At 37.9% G+C, this 22,380-nt stretch overlaps 1 protein-coding gene across 1 annotated transcript; it reads left to right on the top strand.

Moving 5' to 3' along the window:
- The first annotated feature begins 392 nt into the window (after positions 1 to 392).
- Positions 393 to 21,858, top strand: LOC104530315 (kinesin-like protein KIF20A). The gene is made up of 17 exons (XM_010174861.2): positions 393 to 461; positions 3,045 to 3,164; positions 4,108 to 4,246; positions 4,344 to 4,528; positions 8,060 to 8,156; positions 8,641 to 8,838; positions 8,923 to 9,034; positions 10,416 to 10,487; positions 12,113 to 12,259; positions 12,871 to 13,036; positions 14,367 to 14,537; positions 15,188 to 15,327; positions 16,558 to 16,723; positions 18,315 to 18,432; positions 18,510 to 18,577; positions 20,238 to 20,357; positions 21,583 to 21,858. The coding sequence occupies exons 2-17, from the start codon at positions 3,108 to 3,110 to the stop codon at positions 21,856 to 21,858; spliced, it is 2,232 nt and encodes a 743-aa protein (XP_010173163.2). The 5' UTR covers positions 393 to 461; positions 3,045 to 3,107.
- Positions 21,859 to 22,380: the final 522 nt, after the last annotated feature.

The following is a 22,380-nucleotide window of genomic DNA, read 5'->3' as shown; positions in this document are numbered from 1 at the left end:
ACCCAAACCATTCCATGATTCTATGAAAATGCAAGTGCAGTACTGCAGGGCAGCTGTTAGAAAATACAACTTGAATTCAATACAGAGGGAGACCAGCAGGTGGAAGCAGAGCAGTTTATGCCTCCAATAGTGGGCTCTTTTTGAATCAAAATACTGACTTTGTCATAAAAGAATCCTAATGGAGGGGAACAAAAAAGGGGTTACTTAAGGACATCAGGAGGTAGAGAAGAAAATGAAAGCTTAGGGTCTGAACCTCACAGGAAGGAGAAAGCAAAGGAGTAAGATAAAATAGAGAATACCGCATCAGAGATGTATGCTGATATGATTAAGGGGTGTTCTGTTTAAAAAGTGGCCATTGTAACTGTGTATTTTCTTTTAATGAATAGGCATATCAACCTTTGAAAGTCTTCTTGAGAGTGAGGCCCTTTTCTGTAGCAGAGCTTGAAGACCATGAATCTCAGGTTGGTTGTAGAATTAAAAAATGTGGGTTTTTTTTCTCCCATAAATAATACCTAGCATTGAAATCCATTTATAAAAACCATACACTGCTTCTAAATAGAGTTAGTGGACACCTGGATAAATGTGATTTTTTTTTAACACAATTTTTACTATTTTGCATGGTACAGACATGGACACCTGTAGCTCAGCAAAATTCCACTGGGTACGTTATTTAAAAGACGGTGTCACTCTTGACTCTGTACAGTGCTCGGGAAAGGAAGGAGATTCATGGGAGAGATTGTGCAATTCTAGGGGTAGTTCAGGTGTCTGACCTTTGAGTTTCTTTGGAATGCCTGAATAGTCTGCTGCCTTGTCCTGTTGACCTGCTGCCAATCCTGTCAAATTTTTCTGTAACCTCTGCAGTTTATAGTGTCAAATTCAGGTGCTTCATTGTTTTACACACACATACATGTGCACATGCAGACACACAGAGATACTCCTCCCTGTTCCCTGCCCCCCATTCATTGTGAACACTGAAGCAAAGAATTCACTTAGCTGTCCTTGGAGGACAAGGTCTTTGCAGTGTATCTCCCAGCCCTTATGTTTGCAAGGTCTTGCAGGCTCTCTGACAGACCTTGTTCCTGACACTCCCCTCCCCCCCTCTCCCGGCTTCCATACACCTTTCCTTAGGCAGTATGCACTACCACAGTGCTTCCAGTTTGGTATCTTTCAGCAATCTAAGCTAGCTGTAAGGGTAAACTGAGTCACAAAATAAAATTGTTTTACAAGTTGTTTCTCTCATTCCTCTTTGGAATGGGAAATTTCTGACTACCTGACTGTTAGTGAAACTACTTATTCTTAAAAGCAGGGAGAGAGGAAAAAATAAGTGTTGAAGTTTGTACTAGATTTTTTTCTAAAGCTCTTATATTCATCTAATTCATGATGAAATAGTTGATCTTCCAACATATTAGCTGTATAACCTGTTTTGCATGGTCTGAAGGCTTTTTCCTCAGCCTCCAAAAACTATGAATGCTTGAAAGATATTAAATGTCTTCAATATTCTCTACTCTCTTAACTAGCACCTGAATTCATGAGGAAGATGCTTGGTAACAAATGAAAAAAAACCCAAAACACCAAAAAACAACCAAAAACCCCTTCCTATCTCTATAATCAATGAGTGATCAACTTAATTTTTAGGTCCTTTTTACCTCTCTGCCATGCATAATTTTGAGGAAATCATCTTCAGTCCAGATATGTAACAAGAAAAAAGTAGAACCCAAGTGCTATTTCTTATAGCTGTAGACTGATGCTTTAAACTGAGACAATCAGCAGGGTTAACTGATCTATTGTTGCTTATAGAGATAATGATTTATGCGAGTAAAGTTAAAGAGTTCTGGGTGAAATTCTGTACTCTTGATAAGATCTGCCAGTGATTCTCCAGAGTCACCTGCTGGAGAGCAGGAAGTTGTGTTCACGATGTATCCATTGCCAGAAATGGTCCAACTCCTGCCAACTTGTCCGTAGGGTTAGCTGGGGGAGACAACGAGGGTGATGTGTTACCAGCTGGCTTCCAGCTCTGCAGATCTGACTGCTTCAAGGCCTCTGCTCACTAGTGTCTGTGAGGCTGGTGGCAGCTGATGGTGCATGCTGCAGATGTTGGATTCTTCTGTAGCTCTCTAGGAGTTAGAACATCTGACCAGCATTCTTGTTCCTGGCAATGTGGGAGGAATGTTCTAAGAGTGTATGGGTTTACAGCCTGGCACAGTGAGCAAATGATTGGTCTAAATTCAGTACCCAGCTTCTTGGAGCTTCTATATCAGCTTATAAGCAGACTTCTTAATTAAGAACAGCAGTAGGAAGAGCAGTACTTCCTATGTACGTGCTACACATGGATTATTAGTCTTACCAGCTCTGTCCAGCCTCTGAACATAAATGTCAGATATAGTTACAATCAATCCTTGTGGCTGATGCTTCAAGACACTGTTAAGCTAGAGTGGTAGTTCAGTTTGTAACTTTGGTAGCCTGACTGGTGTAAAATAAATTCTCCTGTGATACTGCATTCTATATTTATCTACTTGGTGAATGCTAGGTAATTGTATTTCACCTTTACTTAATTGAGAAATTGCAATCAAATTAATCTTGAAGCTAATTAACTTTCCTTAGTTGATCAAACAACATCCATCAATCAAAGGATAATGCTTCAAACTTCTTTTTACTTTATTTATGCTGATCATAGCTTGTTTTACACTGAAGATGACTGAAGTGCAAAATCAGTAAATTTCTATATAGCTTTGTTTTCATAGGGTGCTGCAAGCCACAATCACAAAATACCAGTGTTTAGAATGTTTAAAAAAAGAAAAAAGTTGCTGGAAGGCATCCTAGAAAATTTTTAAACCTCTTTGAAAACTCTAGACAATTGCCTTAACTTTGTCTACACTCTGGCTTTCGTATGAAGTGGCTGTCTCTGTATGTAGATTTTGTAGCTGTTTGTAGTTCTGGTAAATGGATGAAAACACTAGTTTTCAGGTTGTGGGTTTGTTTTGTTCTGGGTTTCTTCCTAAATAATTTTGTGTGGTGTTTTGCTTTACCTTGTTATGTCTTTTAAGGGTTGTGTAACTATTGAAGATCCCCAGACAGTAATTCTTAATGCACCCAAGGAGTCTTCTGCAATGAAAAACAGTGAAAGAGGGATTGGTCATTCTGTGCACAGGTTCACCTTTTCTCAGGTAGGCAAAATTTTTAATTATAGTTTGGTTTGTAATGATAAAAATTGAATTTTCTACTATGTCATGCAATGTGATTTTTTTTTTTTTTCTTCTTTGAATTACATTTGATGGTACTTGCCTTAAAAACCCCCCCCCACAAAACCCCCCCAAAAACCAGACTGCTTATTATTTACCATTAGGCTGTCAAGAAAGCTGTATTACAGTGGAGGTGCCTATTAGCTGAGACAAAGAACCTTCTTTGGCAGCTCTGTTGTTGTCTTTGATTAGATGCCACAGAAGCTTCTTGCAGGCACAAACTTACAGTGGTTCTGCTGTTCCTGCAGATGCCCTCATCTGGCAAGTGTTAGAGGAAATTACCTGTTTAAAGGGACTTATGTAAGCATGTGTTTAGGGACTTTCTTCTGAAAGAATAGCAGCCTAACTGCTTAAATGTTCTGTACTGGCAGTAAGCTTATTAACTGTTACCTACTGTAAGAACGTCTGTTCTTACAGTATCAAAATGTAAACACCTCCAGGCATTGAGTCATGCAGACCATTGTACGGCTGATCTTCTCATCAGTTATGGGTGACTGGTACAGAGTGAGGAGGGAGCTGTGCATCACTAGCAGAGCTTTTGAAAGTATCCACTAAACAGTATGTGTTCAGTAGCATTCTGAGTAGTTTATTTTAGGAGTAAGAAAATATTCAAAGATAAATGCAAGCCTGAGTGCCTGTCAGATTTAAGCAGGCATCCTATGAGAACCCAACAGAAAATGTTGAATTGGAAGGGGTTCAGGCAAAATGGGAAACTAAGCTGGTATCTCCTGCTCAGCTTGCTCTGAAAAACTAGGCACTATTAATCAGGGCTTAATATTTTGATATATTAAACTTTTGTGCCATTTATCAGTCCTTTTTTTTTTTTTCCTTCTTCTCTTCCCCCTTCCCCCCCGCCGACTTCTCCAAGGTCTTTGGACCAGAAACTACTCAGACTGAATTTTTTGAAGGCTCAATGAAGGAGATAGTGAGAGCGTATGTTAATGGAGTGAATGGACTGGTGTTTACTTATGGGGTGACAAATGCAGGCAAGACGTTCACTATCCAAGGTACAAAATGTTTGTGAAAAAGCAGCTATAACAACCAAGTAAAAATCCAATGAGAAGTTTGTATGAATGTCTGCATTTTATTTTTGTTATTTTTAAGGGAATTCAAAAGATTTTGGTATTTTACCTCGCTCACTTGATGTGATTTTTAACCACATAAGGGGAAGACATTACCTGAAGATGAACTTTAAACCATATTTGAGCAACGATGTTAAGAAACTAGAAGATGCACAAGTTAAGCAAGAAGAAGCCATAAAAACTGCTATTCTTTCATCACTGAAAGAGGTCAGTGACCAAATACTTCCTTGTTACTGAATGAAGCTTCTTAAAATCTTTCTAACAGGCTGTCTTTAATAAAATCTTTGTTTTACTGTTAATTCTTTAGATTTATTGAAATCTACAGTATGCATACTTACTGAACCTTGGAATAATAAGGCAACTGGCTGTTTTTGGAGCTCAGGGTAAACTGGAAGGACTTGCTGGAGCAGACAGCACACAGTTCAAACCAAAACCCTTTGCAAAGCCTGGATTTCCATAGAGGAGCAGTTCTGACGCTGTGGTGTCACTAGCCTTTGAAAAGTCTCTGAGAGCTGAGCTATCTAAAACCTGCTTCTTGTTAAGTGAATCTTCTTTTGGGTCGGGTTCCCAGGCTGGATCGCTGGGCAGTTGCTCAAGTTCTAGTATTAGCTCAGGAGAGGTGATGGCAACATTTTGGCAGAGGCAGCGAAGAAGGCAGAGTCCCTTTTGGTGGAAGACAGTCTTAAGGCAGATGAAAAAGCTGTTAAACCTGTGATTTGTGTAACTTAATAAAGAAACTTTTCTGGCACAGCAAGTGAAGTGAGATGCCACAGAATGAATTTCAGAAAAGGATTACAGCCTGCTATAGAGGATTGTATGTATATTTAACTCGGGTCTATGGAGATTGTAGGTAGAATAGTACTCTTACTTTGGCAGTCTCCTGTTCTCACTATCTAGTAGTTTCTATTTCCAGTGTAAGAAATGGGTTTTACCAGAAAATGGGCACCCTTGTATGTGTGTGACCTCTCTATACTTCTAAGCCCAGTTGCAAATTATCACAAGATGTCTGGCTTTTTTCCCCTTATGTTCAGAACACTTTTAGCCTGAACTGTGAGCCTACTACATTTTTTTGTTATCATTCAAAGCAACTTGGAGTGAATTCTGGGGAGTGTAGAAGCAATGATTGACTGGGTTTTCTTTTTTCTGTGGTCCTTAGTACCAAGGTTGTTAAAGTACTCCAATTAGCTCCGAAAGAATATTCTTCTATGAAACGAAATCATATGTAAAGTTCCACTTGGAATTCTGTTGTTTAATTTAACCTCTGCAAACTGATCTTCATGTAGTCAGTCTGAGTCTGATTAACTTTTGAGGAAAGACCTCAGATGAAAAATCTAAAAGATGCTAAAGATTGCATATTTATTTTGAGAGTGTCTTTAAAAGCTCGCTTGCACTGTGTGTATATGCAGGGGGTGAGGGTCTTAAAGGAAACTTGAGATGGTCAGGAGAATAGTAGGTAATTATTTTTAAAAACTTCATGGAACATACAAGTTTGCAAGAAGGAGAAAGCAGGAGCTGAAGGTCTAGAACAGGAGGTCAAATATCTTATTCCAAAGATAACTCTATACTTTATAAATATTCCTTTCTGTTAAATCACAGTCTGACTTTATTAATAGTTTAGTTACTGAATGTTGCAGTAGGTGATCTAGACACTGATGCACTACAGTGAAAAGCAAGCAAGACTCTACCATCAGGAAGGAAAGGTAAAAATGCATCTAGAAAATAATACCTGACAAGACCTTGGTTATGTGTTACAATGCTTCCATAGTGATAGCTCAGCTATCCCCAGTACTGAAGCTGTGCTTCTCAATAGCTTGTGAATAGCATCGCTGTTCGGATGTTCACTCAAGCCTGTCATCTGAGAGCAGGTATGCTTTGGTGGGCTTGGCTTTGGTTTACATGGATTTCTGTAGGCCCTTTTCCCAGGCTCGGTTTACATGTCATGCAGAAAGATCCTGCTGTTCCTTTCATTCTTGTAGTTTGAGCTGCTCTGAGTTACTGCAATACCCTTGTATCCGGTGTTCTGCTGTTTATGTTCTCTATAAAATACTGCTGCAAAAACTTGCTTGGCATGGTTCACACTCTCCCTTTCCTTTCCTTTACTTGTTCTATTAACTGGATTAAATACTGGTTTTTACTGGATTAAAAGCTGCTTTACTTCCATTCTTATTTCCACCTGACCTCATGTTTGCTATTAAATGTCAGCTTCTGTCGCTGGCAAACAATGGCAGTTCCTGTTCCCACTTGTTTTCAGGGAGTCATCTTCATGTTCTGTTACGTATTTAGTCTTATGATTTGAAGGACAGTATATCAGCATAGGCAGTTCACTCAGTTTGTTCAGATACCTTTACAAAAACTTACCACATGCATGAGTAACGTGGTACTGGTTTTTTGGCATGCCATTCCATTTTTGACATGCGTAGGTGTGCCGTGCATGACAGTCCCTTACCCTGCTCTAGGATTCTGCTTTGTACTTTACAAACAGAGTGACTGGAGTCCATGCCTGCGGTTATACAACGTAAACATATAGGCAGTGTGGGCTCTGCAAAATTGTCATTTATAAAATAAACGACAACAAAATCATATGGTATTTATCTTTAAAATGGAAAATTTGAAAATATTACTTCATACTTTTCTGTTTGTTAAAATTCCTTTCTGGATACACCAAGTATATATTCCTTTCTGGATATACCTATGTGAGTAACATGGGCATCAGTAGACAATCCATAACTAACTTAGCACTGCATTCTAATAGCTAGAACATTAAGGTTTATTTCTTTGAATCTGTTCCCCTCTCCTCTGTAGGAGAGGGGAACAGATTCAAAGAATGTTATTTGAGGATCCTATTGTAGGATGACCCTCTATCAGGATTGGGCTTTGGGAAATCGAGGTGAATGTTCTAATGAAAATTTTTGTCAGTATATAAAATATGGGGAGGGAGGTAGTACATGGAGATGTTGGAATCTCTAAATAGTGGGAGTTGCTACTTCATTCCACCAGTTTTTCTAAGGGTAACTTGGAGCCTGTGCTTTGACAAGCCTTGGCAGGTTTTAAAATAATTTTGTTGATGTAAAGAAATTCAGCAAATGTGTGTACTTAAAGAAACTGTGCTGTTATCTATACAGGATTTTTAATGGCTTTTTAATTTAGTCTGAATTAAAGCAACATAGACTGTTGGTTCATGAGACCTTTAAGTCCTTTATGAAGCTATCCTTTCACTCTGTCTGAGGTCTTAAAGTGACTCAAACTCTGACAGACCTGGCACAAGCCTGTGATTTACAAAAGTGATTGGCAAGAAGCAAGCAAATTAAGAATCTCTGCTGCTTTATTCTCTCTGTTGCCCACTGCCCTGCCATCTGCCCCTGAAAGAACTTTTCCAGTTCTTTTGTCTGACTGAAATACTGTGCAGATTTGTCCAGTAGTTCATAAAGGCATTCTGGACTGTTGCAGTCTGACAGGGGATCTTGGTTCTTCCAGAACTGTAAGGTCTACTATGTTAGCAGCAGTTGGCCTCCAAAATGGGTTGCTGGGAGTAGCAGAGAGGAAGAATTCTTGTGAGGGAAAGAGCATTTATTGATTTTTGTTCGGTATTGTAAAAAAACATTTCATTTGCAGCCAGAGCAGGGGAGGCTTAATACTACTGCAATATTTAAATCTTAAATACTGGAATTACTGTCATTTTTAATTCTGCTGTTCTCATAGTCTGTCCCTGTGAGTGTAACAGTCTCTTATTTTCTCAAGGAGACAGAAAGCATCTCAGATACTGTTACAAATACATGTGATCTGGAGTCGACTTCTTCCAACTGTACTTCAAAAAGTCTTCCTTCTGACTCACTAGGTAAAATAAAGTGGAAAAATTTTGTGGGGAAAAACAAGAATAGAAATTTAGGAATATAAGTAGGTAATTATTGGTGGATTTAAAAAAAATCTCCGTACTGTACTACAAATTAAATAAATATAGTTTTTAACCAAATTTTAAAGGCTCAACTCAGGAGACAGAATAACAATGTAAAAATATTTCTGTAGTTTTGCTTCTTTTGGGGCAAAAGGGAGGGTTCGTTCTGCCAAGCTAATCTGTGAACTGCTGGGAGCTTGTGGTAGAGGGGGCAATAGTTTAGAATTTGGGCATATTCTGGTTACAAGTGACTGTGGGGAAGTTTGAATGTTCTTGGGTAAACTCAAAGTTAATTCAGTACTGTGTATCTAATTGTACAGCAACAGATATATACAAGCCTCCTCCTTTTAGAAAGTTCTATATACTGCAATTAAAACTTTATCAATTAGTTGTTTGATCATTGAACTCTTTCTCTGTTTTGGGTTAGCAGAGAAAAACTTTGTTCCACTTGATGTATATAGGACTAACATGCACCAAAGAACACAAGCATCTGTGTGGATTTCCTTTTGTGAAATTTACAATGAATATGTGTATGACCTATTAAATGTGTTGTCTACATCAAAAACTCAGAAGCGTAGAGTCTTAAGAATTTGTGAGGATCAAGGAGGAAGTTCTTATGTTAAAGGTAATGCTACTGTTTTATGACCTTGGCAGTTTCACAGAATTTCTTTGCTGATCAGACATGTATGTAAAAGGTCTCTTTTCACAGACTTAAAGTGGATTAACATTCAGAGCACTGAAGAAGCCTGCAAAATACTGAAAATAGGAAACAAGAACCGAAGCTTTGCTTGTACTAGAATGAACGAGCAATCAAGTAGGAGGTTTGTTCCTCTAATTATAAGCATACTCTGCCTATCTTTTAAGGGGAGGGAGGAAGGGAAAGGAAGAGAAGACTTTGGAATATGTTTGAAATGAGCCACTCTTCAATAATAGCTTAAGACTTCCCTTGATTATTCTGGTTTTATTATGAGATTCTTTCTGGAAGAAAGCTAGAAGAGGCCCTATGACTTTAATAGTAGCTGGGCTTGACTTGCTATTCATGGCTTTAGACAACCAAAAAGATCAAATCACATTGATTTTTGAGCGCCAACAGAGCTATACATCTTAGCAAATGCTAATGGTGCTGAGTGAGAATGGCTATATGAGGATGTTGAAGGAAAAGCTTGATAGTTCATCACTGGCAGTGTAATTCTTGGAAACCTGGAGTCTGTCAGTAGGGGATGTAGGAAGGAGCCAGTTGTGAAGTACCTCTCAGCGCTGCTAGATTATCTAGATGCTTTTAGATTGCTGTGTTCTAGCTGAGTTTACTTGGTATTTTAAGAATTAAACTCCTAGCTCTTACCCAGCTCTGGGAGAATCTGGTCTGTCGGAGTGGGAAGAAATTAAATAGAGAAGGTAGTATACTTCATGTTGAAAATACCTTCTTACTTGATTTTAATGCCCTGTTATTAATGCCTTTAAGTGTGGAAGGGACATGTATATTTAGCTAATATAATTATGGTGTTACTAAGCCTACTTTTTCTCTAAAATGCAAGAGTTATGCTGTTCTGTGTTAGCTAAAGACAGCTGCCATTTAATTTCGTGCTGTGATTCCACCTGAATTTCACTTAAGCCTAAAGTAATGCCAAAAAGAACTGTGTTTTTTCTGGCAGAGTTTTGTGCCTAGAATGTCTACTTTTTGCTCCAGAGAATATGCTGATTTTCACTTAGCTTGTTTCTAAATGGTGGGTTTTGTTTGGTTGTGGTTTTTTGTTTTGTTTTGTTTTTCTAGAAACTTCAACTTGTATGTTGAAGTAGGCAGTGTTACAGGGCTGTCAAACTTTAGTTCATTCCCTTCCCCACCTATTTATTTCTAATTTAGTCATTCAGATTTACTGAGTTCAGATACTGTCTAAACTTTGTTTGAGTATGAGAGTACTCCTTTTCTGATCAGTAGACCTAAGTGAACTGGCTTGTTCATTCCCCAAGACAGCTTGTAGGGTTCATGTGATATTTTTTCCCTCTCCTGTATTGAAAGAAATGGAAAGTCTGCTTTTTGCTGATGAATGAATGCATTGCAAAGGTAACTAATGTAAATTAGTGAATGAATTCTTGTTCTTTCTCCAGCAGTACACTTTCTGTGGCATACAAACTTTAGTTTGATTCAGTGACTGCTTAATTTTCATAATTATGGTTATTTAAAAGAACTTCTTTCCATTCCAGTCACAGTATATTTTCAATCAGGCTACTAAGGCTAACCGATGAGCATCAGCCGTGTGTTCTTGGAGTTTCAGAGTAAGTGAATGCTTCAGCTGATTACTCAAATGTAAATATTTAAGAAAAGTTGATAAGGTGTAAGCATGTTAAACTGGTGAACTTTCTTTTAATAAACAAATCCTCTGAGATATGAGAAGGAAATCAGAACTACACTGGCTATATCAAACTGACTGGAAACCTGATAGGGACAGGCATAGAAGTGTTTCCTTGTCCCTTATTCTTTCGTGGCTGAAAGCACCTGTTAAAACTCTGTCAGTAGTACATAAAATGAGGGAAATATATGTATATTGTCTTACATAATAGGGAGGTGGGGACAGAGTAGTACTGTGTGGTACCACACTGTATATTCAGGTGAACAGGATTCAAACAGCTGGCGGATAGAAGCCAGTCTCTATAGTGGGAATGCAGCAGTTAGTGCCGAAGACCCTAGGTGCAAGTTATGCCAGTGTTTCTTTCTACTTTGGGACCAGACTAGAGTTTATGGGTTTAATGTTTGTGGTACCACATTTGATGTGCTCCTGGAATACAAATTCAAGTCCATCACTGGAAAAGAATGCAGGTGATATGCTCTGGGACTGCTCCATGGTACAATCTACAGTAAGAGGGTATCATCAGCTGATTTGCTTAAAAACTGTTCTCCTGATCTAAAATGCTAATATAGGTGCACCCAGTGAGAGCAGTGCTATGCCCTTATATCTCTGTTCTAGAGGAAGTGGCCTAATCTTTTGGCTTCAAACCATTTATATAACTTTTTTGTGACTTTTCCTGATTAATTGTCCATTTAGCTTGATATGGAAAAATGAAGACAGTCCTGTAACGAAGTGTTTTGGTTCAGTCCTAGCTCCTACTGATTTCTTTCATGTCTCTGCTGAGCAGAAATGGTAATAAATATGCCTCACTGAGATAACACCTAAGGGCTTTCTTAATATGAAGTAGCAGTGATGAAATTCCTTGGTTATCCAGGATAATTGTATCTGATTGTAACCTATTGTACTATGCAGGACAGTCCAGTGGCCTGAGTTTAGTAGTATATAATTGCTATAGCCAAACAAAGCTCTAAGGTGATCTGGGAAGGACTTCTGGCCTTTTATTTGCAATAGTGAACAAATGATCCTGCATCCAGGAGGCAGACTGCAGTGTGTTGAAGCATGCTGCTGTCCTTTCAGTGATGGAACTGGTGAAGGTGATGGTCAAGGTGCTTCTGCAGTGTAGCCCCACTATGTAAAACTGTTTCAGAAATTCTTCTTATCTTGTCTAGAAGTACTTTATGATTGCAACAAAATTTGGGTTCCTAAACTGAATTCTTTTTATAAGAACACCTACAAAGTTTTAAATGAATGCTATGAGTGGACTTCTTTGTGCTGAATAGACTGTCTTAGGAGCACCAATCTTGTTCAAGTATCTTGATATACAGTGGAAAGACAGATAGGTTAGCACTGTTATACTAAATACCTTGCCTAGTGCCTTCTGGACAAAACATCAACTTTAAAGTACAACTTATTCTGTGATCTCAGTAGACTGAAATGAGTCACTCATTTACACTTTAGATGCATAAATAAAAAGACATGCAGTTCTATTTTCATGTTCTTGTTTCTGTTTAGAAACAAGTTTATATGCGTGTTCTGGATAACTCTTTCATGCAGGTTGTCTTTCTGTGACTTGGCTGGATCAGAGAGGTGTAATAAAACACAAGCCTTTGGAGACAGACTAAAAGAAGCAGGAAATATTAATAATTCTCTTCATATCCTTGGAAAATGCATTGCAGCATTGAAGCAAAATCAAAATCCAAAGTAAGTGACAAGTTGTAAACAACATGCCAGGTTTTTGGTTGAAAAACCTAAGCATCCCTTTATGTTTCTGCAAGGGGTTTGCATGGTCAGAGGAAAATCTATGAAATCTTGTCAGCCTTCTTTATTCCAGATGTCACTCAAATACCTGAAATGAACATTCTTTCTCTAAAACTGTGGAGAATAAAAAAGGGCAATTAGCAGCAAACTACCAGGCTTTTTGTAGTGCATATGTGTGTATGAGCAATGCACTTTGTGTACAGAGCTCCCGTTTTGTACTCTTCCATTCCACCTCCAAATTAGAGGCAGATTCATCAGACAGCTGACAGATGTCCTGAACTTTAGCTTTTGGCTCCTTCCAGTATCTGCTTTGTAACAACAGGGAACTGTAATGCAGACACCATGTTACTTTTAAATACTTCAATTTGTTGGAGAGCTTATGAGACCCAGGAAAGACCTTGCTCTTTGATGTGAAATAACTTAGGCTTAAACATGAAGATCCTACTGGATCTGTTTCCTGAAAGAGAGAAACAGAATTAAGCTAAATTACAGTATCACACAACTTCACAATTTTTTTTTTTGTTTCACAATTTTGTTATTGTTTTCACAATGAGGATGAAGCCAAGCTACATTCCATTCAGAGAGAGCAAATTGACTCGTCTGTTTCAGCCATTCTTTTGTGGAAAAGGCAAAGCTTGTATGATTGTAAACATTAATCAGCATGCTTCCACATATGATGAAACGCTACATGTAATGAAATTTTCAGCTATAGCCAAACAGGTAAGAGTGTGTCTGCATTCTCTGCTATTCTGTATTCTTTGTTACTGTCAGTTTGTGAACTGATCAGGTTGTGTGGACTTTAATGTGATTAGGACTTTAGATACATCATATTAATTCTTCTGCATGACTTCCCTCTAAAAGGCTTCTAGTAGCCTTGCCCATCCTCAGACCTGTTTGTGGTAAGAAGCTAAGATAGCTGCAGCTGTCTGTGGCTGGTTCATTCTACACCACAGACATTCTGTGTAAAGAGTAGCTGGGGCATTTTCAGATCTTTCTGGTTATACCATATATCTGAGCAAGTGCTAGATTTCAATTCAGGCTTTTGATGAGTTGTTTAACCTGTGTGCAGTTAAGCATCTGTTGCACAAGATGACAGTTACTTAAAACTTCTTGGACAGCTAGCAGTGGTAGTAAAATAGTAACCTCTTATTTTGTAGTCTGACTGAGATCTCTTGTGCCTGCATTGCTCTTGTTTGGCTAAGTGCAAGTAATTAATAACAAACAAAAAAGGAAGACTTTTTTTTTTTTGTAAGTTAACGTTTGAAGGTAGTGTGCTCCTCTCCTTTGAAGGCAAAAACCCCTCTGCTAAACCTACATATCTTCATGCTTTCTGCTAGCTCAGCTTGTCAGCCTCCCATTAAATGCAGGACTTGGGGCTGATATTTGGCCTTAAGTTCATTCAGCTTCCCTGGAAGCTGCTTCTTGCAGGGAGTAAGATGGTGAGCTCTACTGTGCTTCATGGCAGAAATTAAGTCATTTCTAGCCTGGAACCATGGATTAGCTCTGACACGTTCCAAGTCTGTAATGGCATGTCCAATATGATCTCGCAGAGAAAGATTTTCTTCTAATTCTGTTTGACCGCAACTTCTATCATAAGATAAGAGCATGCACTGAGGAGACAAGCTTCTCTGGTGTGTTGTCCTATGACATATGTACTTAAAAGCTTTATGTAACTAGCATGAATTGCTGAATCCTGGTCACAGTATTTCAGGAAGGAGCAAATATTTTAGGGATTTACTGCTTTTCATTAACTTCCCAGGGAACTACACCAAAACATCATAGAATATTTTAAGGGGAGAGAAAACACTTTCTTAGACAAACATACTAAGTTTGTTAGTAGGTCATCTTTCCCATTGTCACTTTGTTAGAGTACTGAAGTCTTGCATTCATATTGATAGATGGTTTTGTCTGCTAAAAGATGTGTAAAATCTTGTTAATGTTCCTGTAACCATTAAATATAGTGTAAATACAGCCACTTCTTCCTGTTATTCTGATACCCGCAACATTGACAGCATTGATAAATCAGTGTGTTCAACTCTGGATTTTCCAGGTAATCCAGACAATCCTACCCAAAAGTTTTGGTTATTTTCCACCCAAGCTAGTTGGAGGCAACGGCAAACCTATCGTGCACTTTGATGCTAACACATCTGTAGATGACTTCCCTGACAGTACTGAAACCTCCACAGAAGAGGAAGTGGACATCACCATTCTGAGTCATGAGGTAAATACACATCTACTCAAAATTGTACCCAAGAAAGCCATTGCTATTAGTTCTAATATTAGAATCTTTTACCATAAGAGATGTGCTGGAAGCTGTATCAAATGAGAACTGTAAGCTTCTGCTCAGTGTCAGGCAGACCTAAACTTAAAGTGGTCTGGTTTTGAGGGAACAATTGTAGTTGTGGAAGGCTGCCTGCGGCTTTCTAGTTATGTCAAGTGCTAAATTTGGAATTCAACTGACTGCTCAATGAGAAGAGTAAGGAAGCAGGATGTGTGTGTTTAAAACAATGTTATTCAGTCACTTATGCTCTTTTAGGAACAACAAGAACAAGTTAAGATGTAGCATTTTAAAAACAAAGCTATACAAAACTGTAAAAATCAAGTAGGCTTTATGCTATGTGGTTGTACAAATTAATATTTAAATGCCAAAGCAGTAGCAAACTTTTTGATAGCAGAAACTATCAAGATGGAGAAAGATTGTCTTTGCAGTAGAAATTAATGTTTGAAAATATTCAACCCTTGTTGCAGCCCTCCTGAAAATACAGGCTTGTAGAAATGCCCTCTGAATGGCTGTCTGTATCTGTTTCATTTTACATGCATATCAATATGTGTTTCTAGCTTGTTTTCTGAACTGAAATCTGTTAAATTTAGGATCTCTTGAAAACTACAGAGAACCTAAAGGAGAAGCTAGTTGCAGAAAGGCAAAGTAAACTCCTTCTGGAAGTGAAGATACGTAGAGAGATGGCAGAAGCAATGTTCCGACAGCTGTTGGAAACAGAAGAAGCCTGGAGGCAAGTCATATTGCAGTCTCCTTTGAGACTGAAAGGATTTCACATATATAAATGCATATATATATATATATACACACACACACACACACACACATATATATATGTATGTATATATGCAAGACATACATACTCACGTTATTTAGAGAAGTTAGGGCTGGACAGTTTCAAAGCTTCTGATGAAAAGGGAAGAAGAAACATTAAAATAAACTTGTACATATCAGCCTCTTCCCATGTACAATGAAAAAGTAATGCTGCTTTCTGTTGAACTTCTTTTAATTTGTAATTACTGGAGATTGTCCTGACTCATTATTAGTATTTAGCAGATGTCGAAGACTGTTACAGGTACCCCACTGAGATTTGTGACTGTTCCAAAACTTGCACTTGCTCATGTTAATGTACATGCCTGTACGTTGTATCTCTTTGAGCTGTCCTACTGGATTCTTGCTCCTGGATGACTTATGAACCTTTGTCGTCTTATTATTTTATAAATTACTGTGGCTGCCTGCACTGATGTTGCTAATTTGGGGATTTTTTTTTCAAGTGTGTCCAGATTGCTCAAGCTGAATTCACTTCCTCTTAACTCTTCTCATTTTGGAAGTCAGTTTCCTGCTGTTTCAGTTGCTAACAGAGACTAACCCCAAGTTAAGTTGCCAGCTGAACACACTATGGTTTAACAACTGTGCTAATTTTAAAATTGTTTGGGTACCTTTGACTAAACACCTGAAACAGCAGTTATGCTTTTTCTCTTTCGAGGTGTTCTGTGTCACTGCTGGGGCTTTTTTTTTAAATTGTGACAAGAGTGATGTGTAAAGTATCAAAATAATAAGACAAAATGAATTTGGTGTATATTTTTAATGGGGGGGAAAAAACCTCAACAATGTGAAAGACATCCCTAAGAGTTATGCTTCAAATATCAGGTCTACTCGGGTGTAGTAATATCCATCACTACATGTTGGTGGGATTTTTTATAAAACTTCAGTTTGATAGATCTGAAGTATGTGTTTTTCTATAGCACTTTTCTTGGTATATACCCAGTAGAAATTATACCTTGGTGCAAGTTTGTAGCATCACTGAGAATAAAAAGGAGAAAAGGGAGAGAAATACTTGGTCTCTTGACATCAACAATTTGTGATTATATTAATAACCTTGATATTGCCAGTTGAACACATGTAGTCAAACTGTGATAGTGGAATGCTAATATGTTAAATAAAGCTAACATGTTCTCCTCAGCAACCGCTTGGAAGATATGAAAGACAGTTATGAAGAAAAACTGGAGAGCAAATTTGAAATGTATAAAGAGGCCATCAAGAAACATGCATATGTGTGTGCAATGGAACAAATTGAAGACCATTATGTTCCCATAGAAGAATTTCTAGCTGAACAACAGAAAGTTGAGGTATGACCTGACTGTTAAAGAAGGTGTGCTAGCCTTTTAACTCTAAATTTTGTTTTTCTTAACAGAATCATTCAGAAATCCTAATATGACACTGAACAGCCAAAGTAACTAGCAGTTCAGCCTAGCTGTTCTGGTGTCCAGTGCTAACCGTAAGGATAGAGATGTCTTTTGTCTAACACTACCTGTAGCGTATACCTAAACTTCCTGGTGTTTGAAGGCACAGTTTCATTATGGCCAAGTCATCTTTATCTCCGTAGTGCAATGATTGGAACACCTAGAGGGATGGTGTAGACAGCAGTCTGGCTTTGTGGAGGTCCTTGGGATTGTACAGTGTAGAGTAAAAAGCTAGTCTGAAAGGGCTGGTGGGGAATTTAGTACAGGGTCGCTATTAATTATAATGGATCTCTGCTCTGAAGGTCTAGAGGAACTGGGATAAGAAACTGTGATGAGAAGTCAGAGTTTATGCAAGTGAGAACTTAATTTCCTGAATGTTTTTATACCTAGAACTGTTCAGAGTTGCTTTTCCTTTTGCAACTGAGCCACATTAGCCATGTGGAACTCTACCAGTCTTCTAGCCTTTGCATAGAGAGCTAAGTGTATCTAGGCAACAGGTGAGACCTGTCCATCTCAGTCATTTCAGAAGGTCTGTAGTGGAAGAATAGAACAACTGTGGTGTACACCAGAAGTGCTTTCTTGCTTCACTCTCCTGTCCACTAAGTGACAGTGAGTGGCATCTTGCTCCACTGGTAGGCAGGTTCCTTTTAAGACATGAAGGAAGTGGGTGTCTGTTGTAGATTGTGATACATGAACATTTCTGCTTTTACAGCTCTCCATTCAGGTGTTGACAAGCAACACTGTATTGTGTGATGGCCTCTGTTTTTCCAACTCCTTTACGCTTGCCTTTTTACCCCACTTAGTCTGTTTTTATGTTCACTTAAGCCCTAGTTGGGCTGGAGGAAGAGTTTTAATAGTGCTCCCTGTATTTATAGCTGCCTCTTACTCTGGCCACAAGGCTGCATAAGGGAAGATTGAAAAAACAAGATGGTCTTGGTAGCAAGTCAGTTAAGCAACTGGTGAAATTCCTAAGATGTAAAATTCTTAATTGATAAAGGAGAGCACGTCCGAGTGGCAGCTTCAGACAACCAGAATTAGATGAGTAACTTTTCTTGATGGTGGCACTAGTTTGATTTTGTATTCCAAAATACCACCCTAGCAATCTGACAGCTACTGAAAAAGAGATTGAGATTAAAAGTTACTTCTGTGTAATACATTCTTTCTTATTTAGCAAGCTAACTGACAACAGTCTTTAACACAGATGCACTAGAGTTTCCTTTCTGCCATATGGTTACTTTTAATACAGTTTGGAAATCTTCAGACTGGAAGAGTTGACTTCTGTGTAAGATCTTAGAAGGTTCTCGTGATCTTAGTGTTACTCCTTACTGTGATTTCTCAACCATAACCATCACAAGTTCCACCTCAGATTATTTTAAAAGTGCATATACATGTGGGGTATAATTGAAGGACGTGCAATAGTGCATCAGGTTAAGCAGAAATTTAGATAAATTCTACCCTGTGCCCTTCTTTTTTTCAGGATAGAGAGAGTAAAATACTGCAGTTGGAAAGGCAACTTGATCAACAGTCAGGGAGGCTGTTGGCTCTGGGAAGTCTGAATTCAGATATACGGACTACTGAAAATAACATGGAACTAGGTAGGAATCTAATCTGGATATTCAAAGTTCAATTTACTTTTGGTATTATGTATAAACAAACAAACTTTTGCCTATAGATCTTATGAACAAGACGATGAAGAGAGCCAATGAAGGACTGCAGAAACAATGCCAAGAGAAAGAAGAGGTAGGTCTTGCTCAGTATTTAACAAATCTTGGAAAAACAATCCTAAAATCTGGCATGATTCAATGTTTAAAGATCTGCACTGTAGTTAAAAGCATGGAGATTCCTGCAAATGGGTGCCAAGTTTACAAAAAAGCCCTTGCCCAAGTATGGATGACTTTTGCCAGAGACTGGTTGTGTTCTGGCTTTACTCTAGTTTGTAAAGACAGTAACTACTATAACAAGTAACATGGTGAACATAAGCCAAGTTGGAAGTAGGGAAAATGTTGCTGCCATGGCCTCAGTGCTTTCCTTCCTGAAATGCTGCCTGTTCATGCACAGGGCAACAGTTACAGAATCTGGTAATAAGTTAGATCTAGAGCTAAAATTGTGTCTTAAACAAAACATTTCTGTAAGTAGTGAACTCCTCTAGTCCCTTAAACTGAAGTAAAGGGTAATGCCTCTGTTTTTCAAACAAATAAAATCTCAGTTTCTGAATAGCATATAGAGGTGGAAATTATGAACTTCAGGCTGTGTTATGGAAAACAAATACTAATTATTTTTAGGAATGCATTTTTAGTCTATATCTTGAATGAACTTCTTGTAAAGCTACAGTCAGTTTCCCATGTTTAAAGGTGATGGGGAGGAGGGAAGAGAGAAGCCTTGCTCCTTTCACCAATGACAAATAGAAGTATGGACTGGAGAAATAGTTCCAGCTGGTTCTAATAAACCATGTAAATGGAAAGTGAACTTAAATCCCTTTCTGTTGAGGAACTGTACTCCAAAAATAACTTTTTCCTTACCAAGTTTAATGTCTTGTATTATGGCCCTGCTGGCATTTGTTTTCCACTCCTATTCTTGAGAGCTCTACATAATTTTCCATTTCCTATATCAATTTCAAATATTGATGCTAGAAGGAAAGTTTGGCTTTTATGTCTGATAGGGAGATACAGTATCAATTGTTTTGTGTGGCTAGAAAATGTTAGAATGTTGGGAATTGCTGCCTGGCAATAACTGAAGTGAGAGCAGTTTAAAGTAGTTGGTTCCACAGTGCCCTTCTGCTGCTTTGCCTCGCATATCTCTGGATGTGTGATGAGTAATTCACTATTTTTTTTTTCTTACCATTCAGCCATTAAACATGGGCAAAAGTGGTTTTTTAAGCAACCTAGATATTTTCACTCCAGCCTTGTAGAAGTAAATTAATGATATAACATCAATTTTGTTGGCTCGGAGTTTCTTTTCCATCTCAGGACTTAATCCATCAATATTCCCATCAGAAAGGTGATGTCTTCTGTTGTTAACTGTGTTCTAATTCATTATACGAATAGTATTAATGAGATGACAGTGTTCTTTTAACTACCCTTGCTGAAAAGGAGCAAACTGTTTGAGAATTAGCTTAGTCTGTGCTGCTGTTCTTTGATTGACAGGTCTGTGTAAATCTAGTAGCTTCAGCACAATAGGCTTTGAATGCTTCAGCTGTATTTTATCACCAGAAATGATGGGTTGGGACACAGAAGGTTGAGAGAAGCAGACTTCATCTTCATTGCTTTGATCTTGCAGTTTGCACTGTTCAATATTAATCAGAAATGCTTATAGGCTTATAGAGTCTGCGTGAGTTCTAGTCATAAACAGAATTAATGTAAAACATGCTGTTTTGAACTTTGTGTATGGGTTTTATTTTCAGCTTATAAAATCTCTAAAGTTCAAAATACAGAAATTAAATGAAACCCTGCTAGAAGCTAATGAAGGCTACAGAAAAATGGCAGAAGAGAACAGCCAGCTGAAGCATACAATCATGCTCAAGGTCTGTTAACAATTTAAAAGCAACTTTATGGCTTTGTGTCTATAGTTGTACTGGATGTTTCTGCATCTTTGTACATGTAAAAACACCATTCAGTCTTGTTAATTTATTTTGATGTTAGCATTTTTTTATCCCTAACTTCCTGAATTATGAGCTCAGAGCCTGTGTTTTTTTACTTTTTGACTTTGTATCTTTGTAAGACCAGACTCATTTTTCAGTTTAAGTGATAGGCTCAGTCCATAGGGTAACTCTGTGCTGACAACTCTTGCTAATCTAAAGATGCCACAAATTATTGTCAAGCAAAGAAAATACTACTCAGAACTCTAGTCATAAAGTGTTGTGCTGAGGGCAAGTGAGCTGTTAGTGCACAAATGGTAGTGCAACAAGACCTAAGGATCTGTGGCTTTAAAGCTATATTGACACTCCTGTAGAGGTGGCTAAGCTGGGTAAGAGATAAGGGCAGGTAAACTACTTAATACTGAAATAGAAGAAACCTTTCCTTCAAAAGCAGGGACTTCGTAAAGTTGACAGCATCTGACCTCAGATATCAACTAGATTCCTAAATAAAAAATTGAAAATTTTGAACACTTGAAACTTTGCATCTATGCCTCATTTGCAATTGTAATTTGTAATCTGCAAATGAAGCAAGGCAACTATAATACTGCTTAGTGATGTTTTTATTTGAACATTAAATTAGCTTCTGCGTACTTTTCAGTCTGAGACTGAAAATTAGTCATCTTGAACTTTGTTTCTTACTTAGTTCTTAAAAGACATAGTGACATTTTGTTAACCACAAGGATTAGAGAGCATCTTTAAGACTCTCTATTCTGACCCCTCAAAGCATTTTTTTCAGTCCTAGTTAGCAGGCTTAAAACTATGGTAAGAGTTTTGATTTGTCCAGTTTTGCTTTCAGTAATTGCAGGTTAAGACAGGAAAGCCTTCTTTATTTGGTTCCTAGAGCAACAGCAATTCTTTGCATAGTGTCACTAAGCATTTTAGCATCAGCTGCTTAGTCAGACCTGGTCTTTTACTAGATCTGATGGCCCCGTAGTTTGCCGTTCTCTAATTTACATAGAAGTAATTCAGAAGAAATAGGTCCTGAGTAGCCATTTAGTGTAGTAATAACAAGGGTGTTTACTGGTACAGTAAAATAATCTGAAACAGAAAATTAACTACATGAAAAAGATCTTGGACTGTTCACATACCTAACACAACCTTATCCTCATAGGATCAAGAAATGAATAGTCTTCAGAACTGGGCTAAACGTGTTCTTGAGCTTGAAGAAACAGTGTCTTCCCTGCAGAAAAAACTTGATGAACAGAAAAAGCATTTCGCTATAGAAGAGGCAAAACAACAGAAACCCAGGAGAGGTTTGTTGGCTAATCTGAAATCCACAGTAGCAGCCACTGCTAGTACACCCCTTGGTAAAGGCTGGGGAAAGTATGAAGATGCTTCATCCTCTTCAAGAAAACAAGTACTGTTGGCTCATAAAGCAAAAGAATAATATTTGAGTAACCAAAGTCTGCAATTATTGGGCTTCTTCATCAATCCTAAACTGCTGGTAGCTTTTTCTCACTCTTGGATACCATCTTCACTGTCATGTTATCTGACAGAAAAATGTTTAATACAGAACTTTTTAAATTTAATCAGGGTTGAATTTAGAGCTGTGTAAGTATAGACCTAACCTTGTGCTTTTACTGTTGATATAGGAATGTGATTTGAGAAATATATATATATATATAATTTTAATTCTTGATTAACTACTATCATGGCCATCTAAAATGATAAATGTGTGATTCATGCACATAAGTGGGATGTCCCTGATCTGCTGCTCTTGTTACCTTTTAAAATTAAGTATTTAATTTCATTGTTGATTCCTGGAAGTCAGATGGCTTGTAAACTTAATCTCAAGTAGTTCAGATAGTTTGGTTCTTCAGTTAATACTCTGGCTTTTACCTAGGGGCTGCCATCTTGGGACCAAACTGAGCAAATTGTTAAAAGACGCAACAAAATGAGGTCTTATCTG

Source organism: Antrostomus carolinensis, unplaced genomic scaffold (assembly GCF_000700745.2).
Source record: "Antrostomus carolinensis isolate BGI_N321 unplaced genomic scaffold, ASM70074v2 scaffold12539, whole genome shotgun sequence".
In the NCBI taxonomy this organism is placed as follows: domain Eukaryota; kingdom Metazoa; phylum Chordata; class Aves; order Caprimulgiformes; family Caprimulgidae; genus Antrostomus; species Antrostomus carolinensis.
Note: the sequence above shows the minus strand (reverse complement) of the source record. Positions and strands in the feature narration are given on the sequence as shown.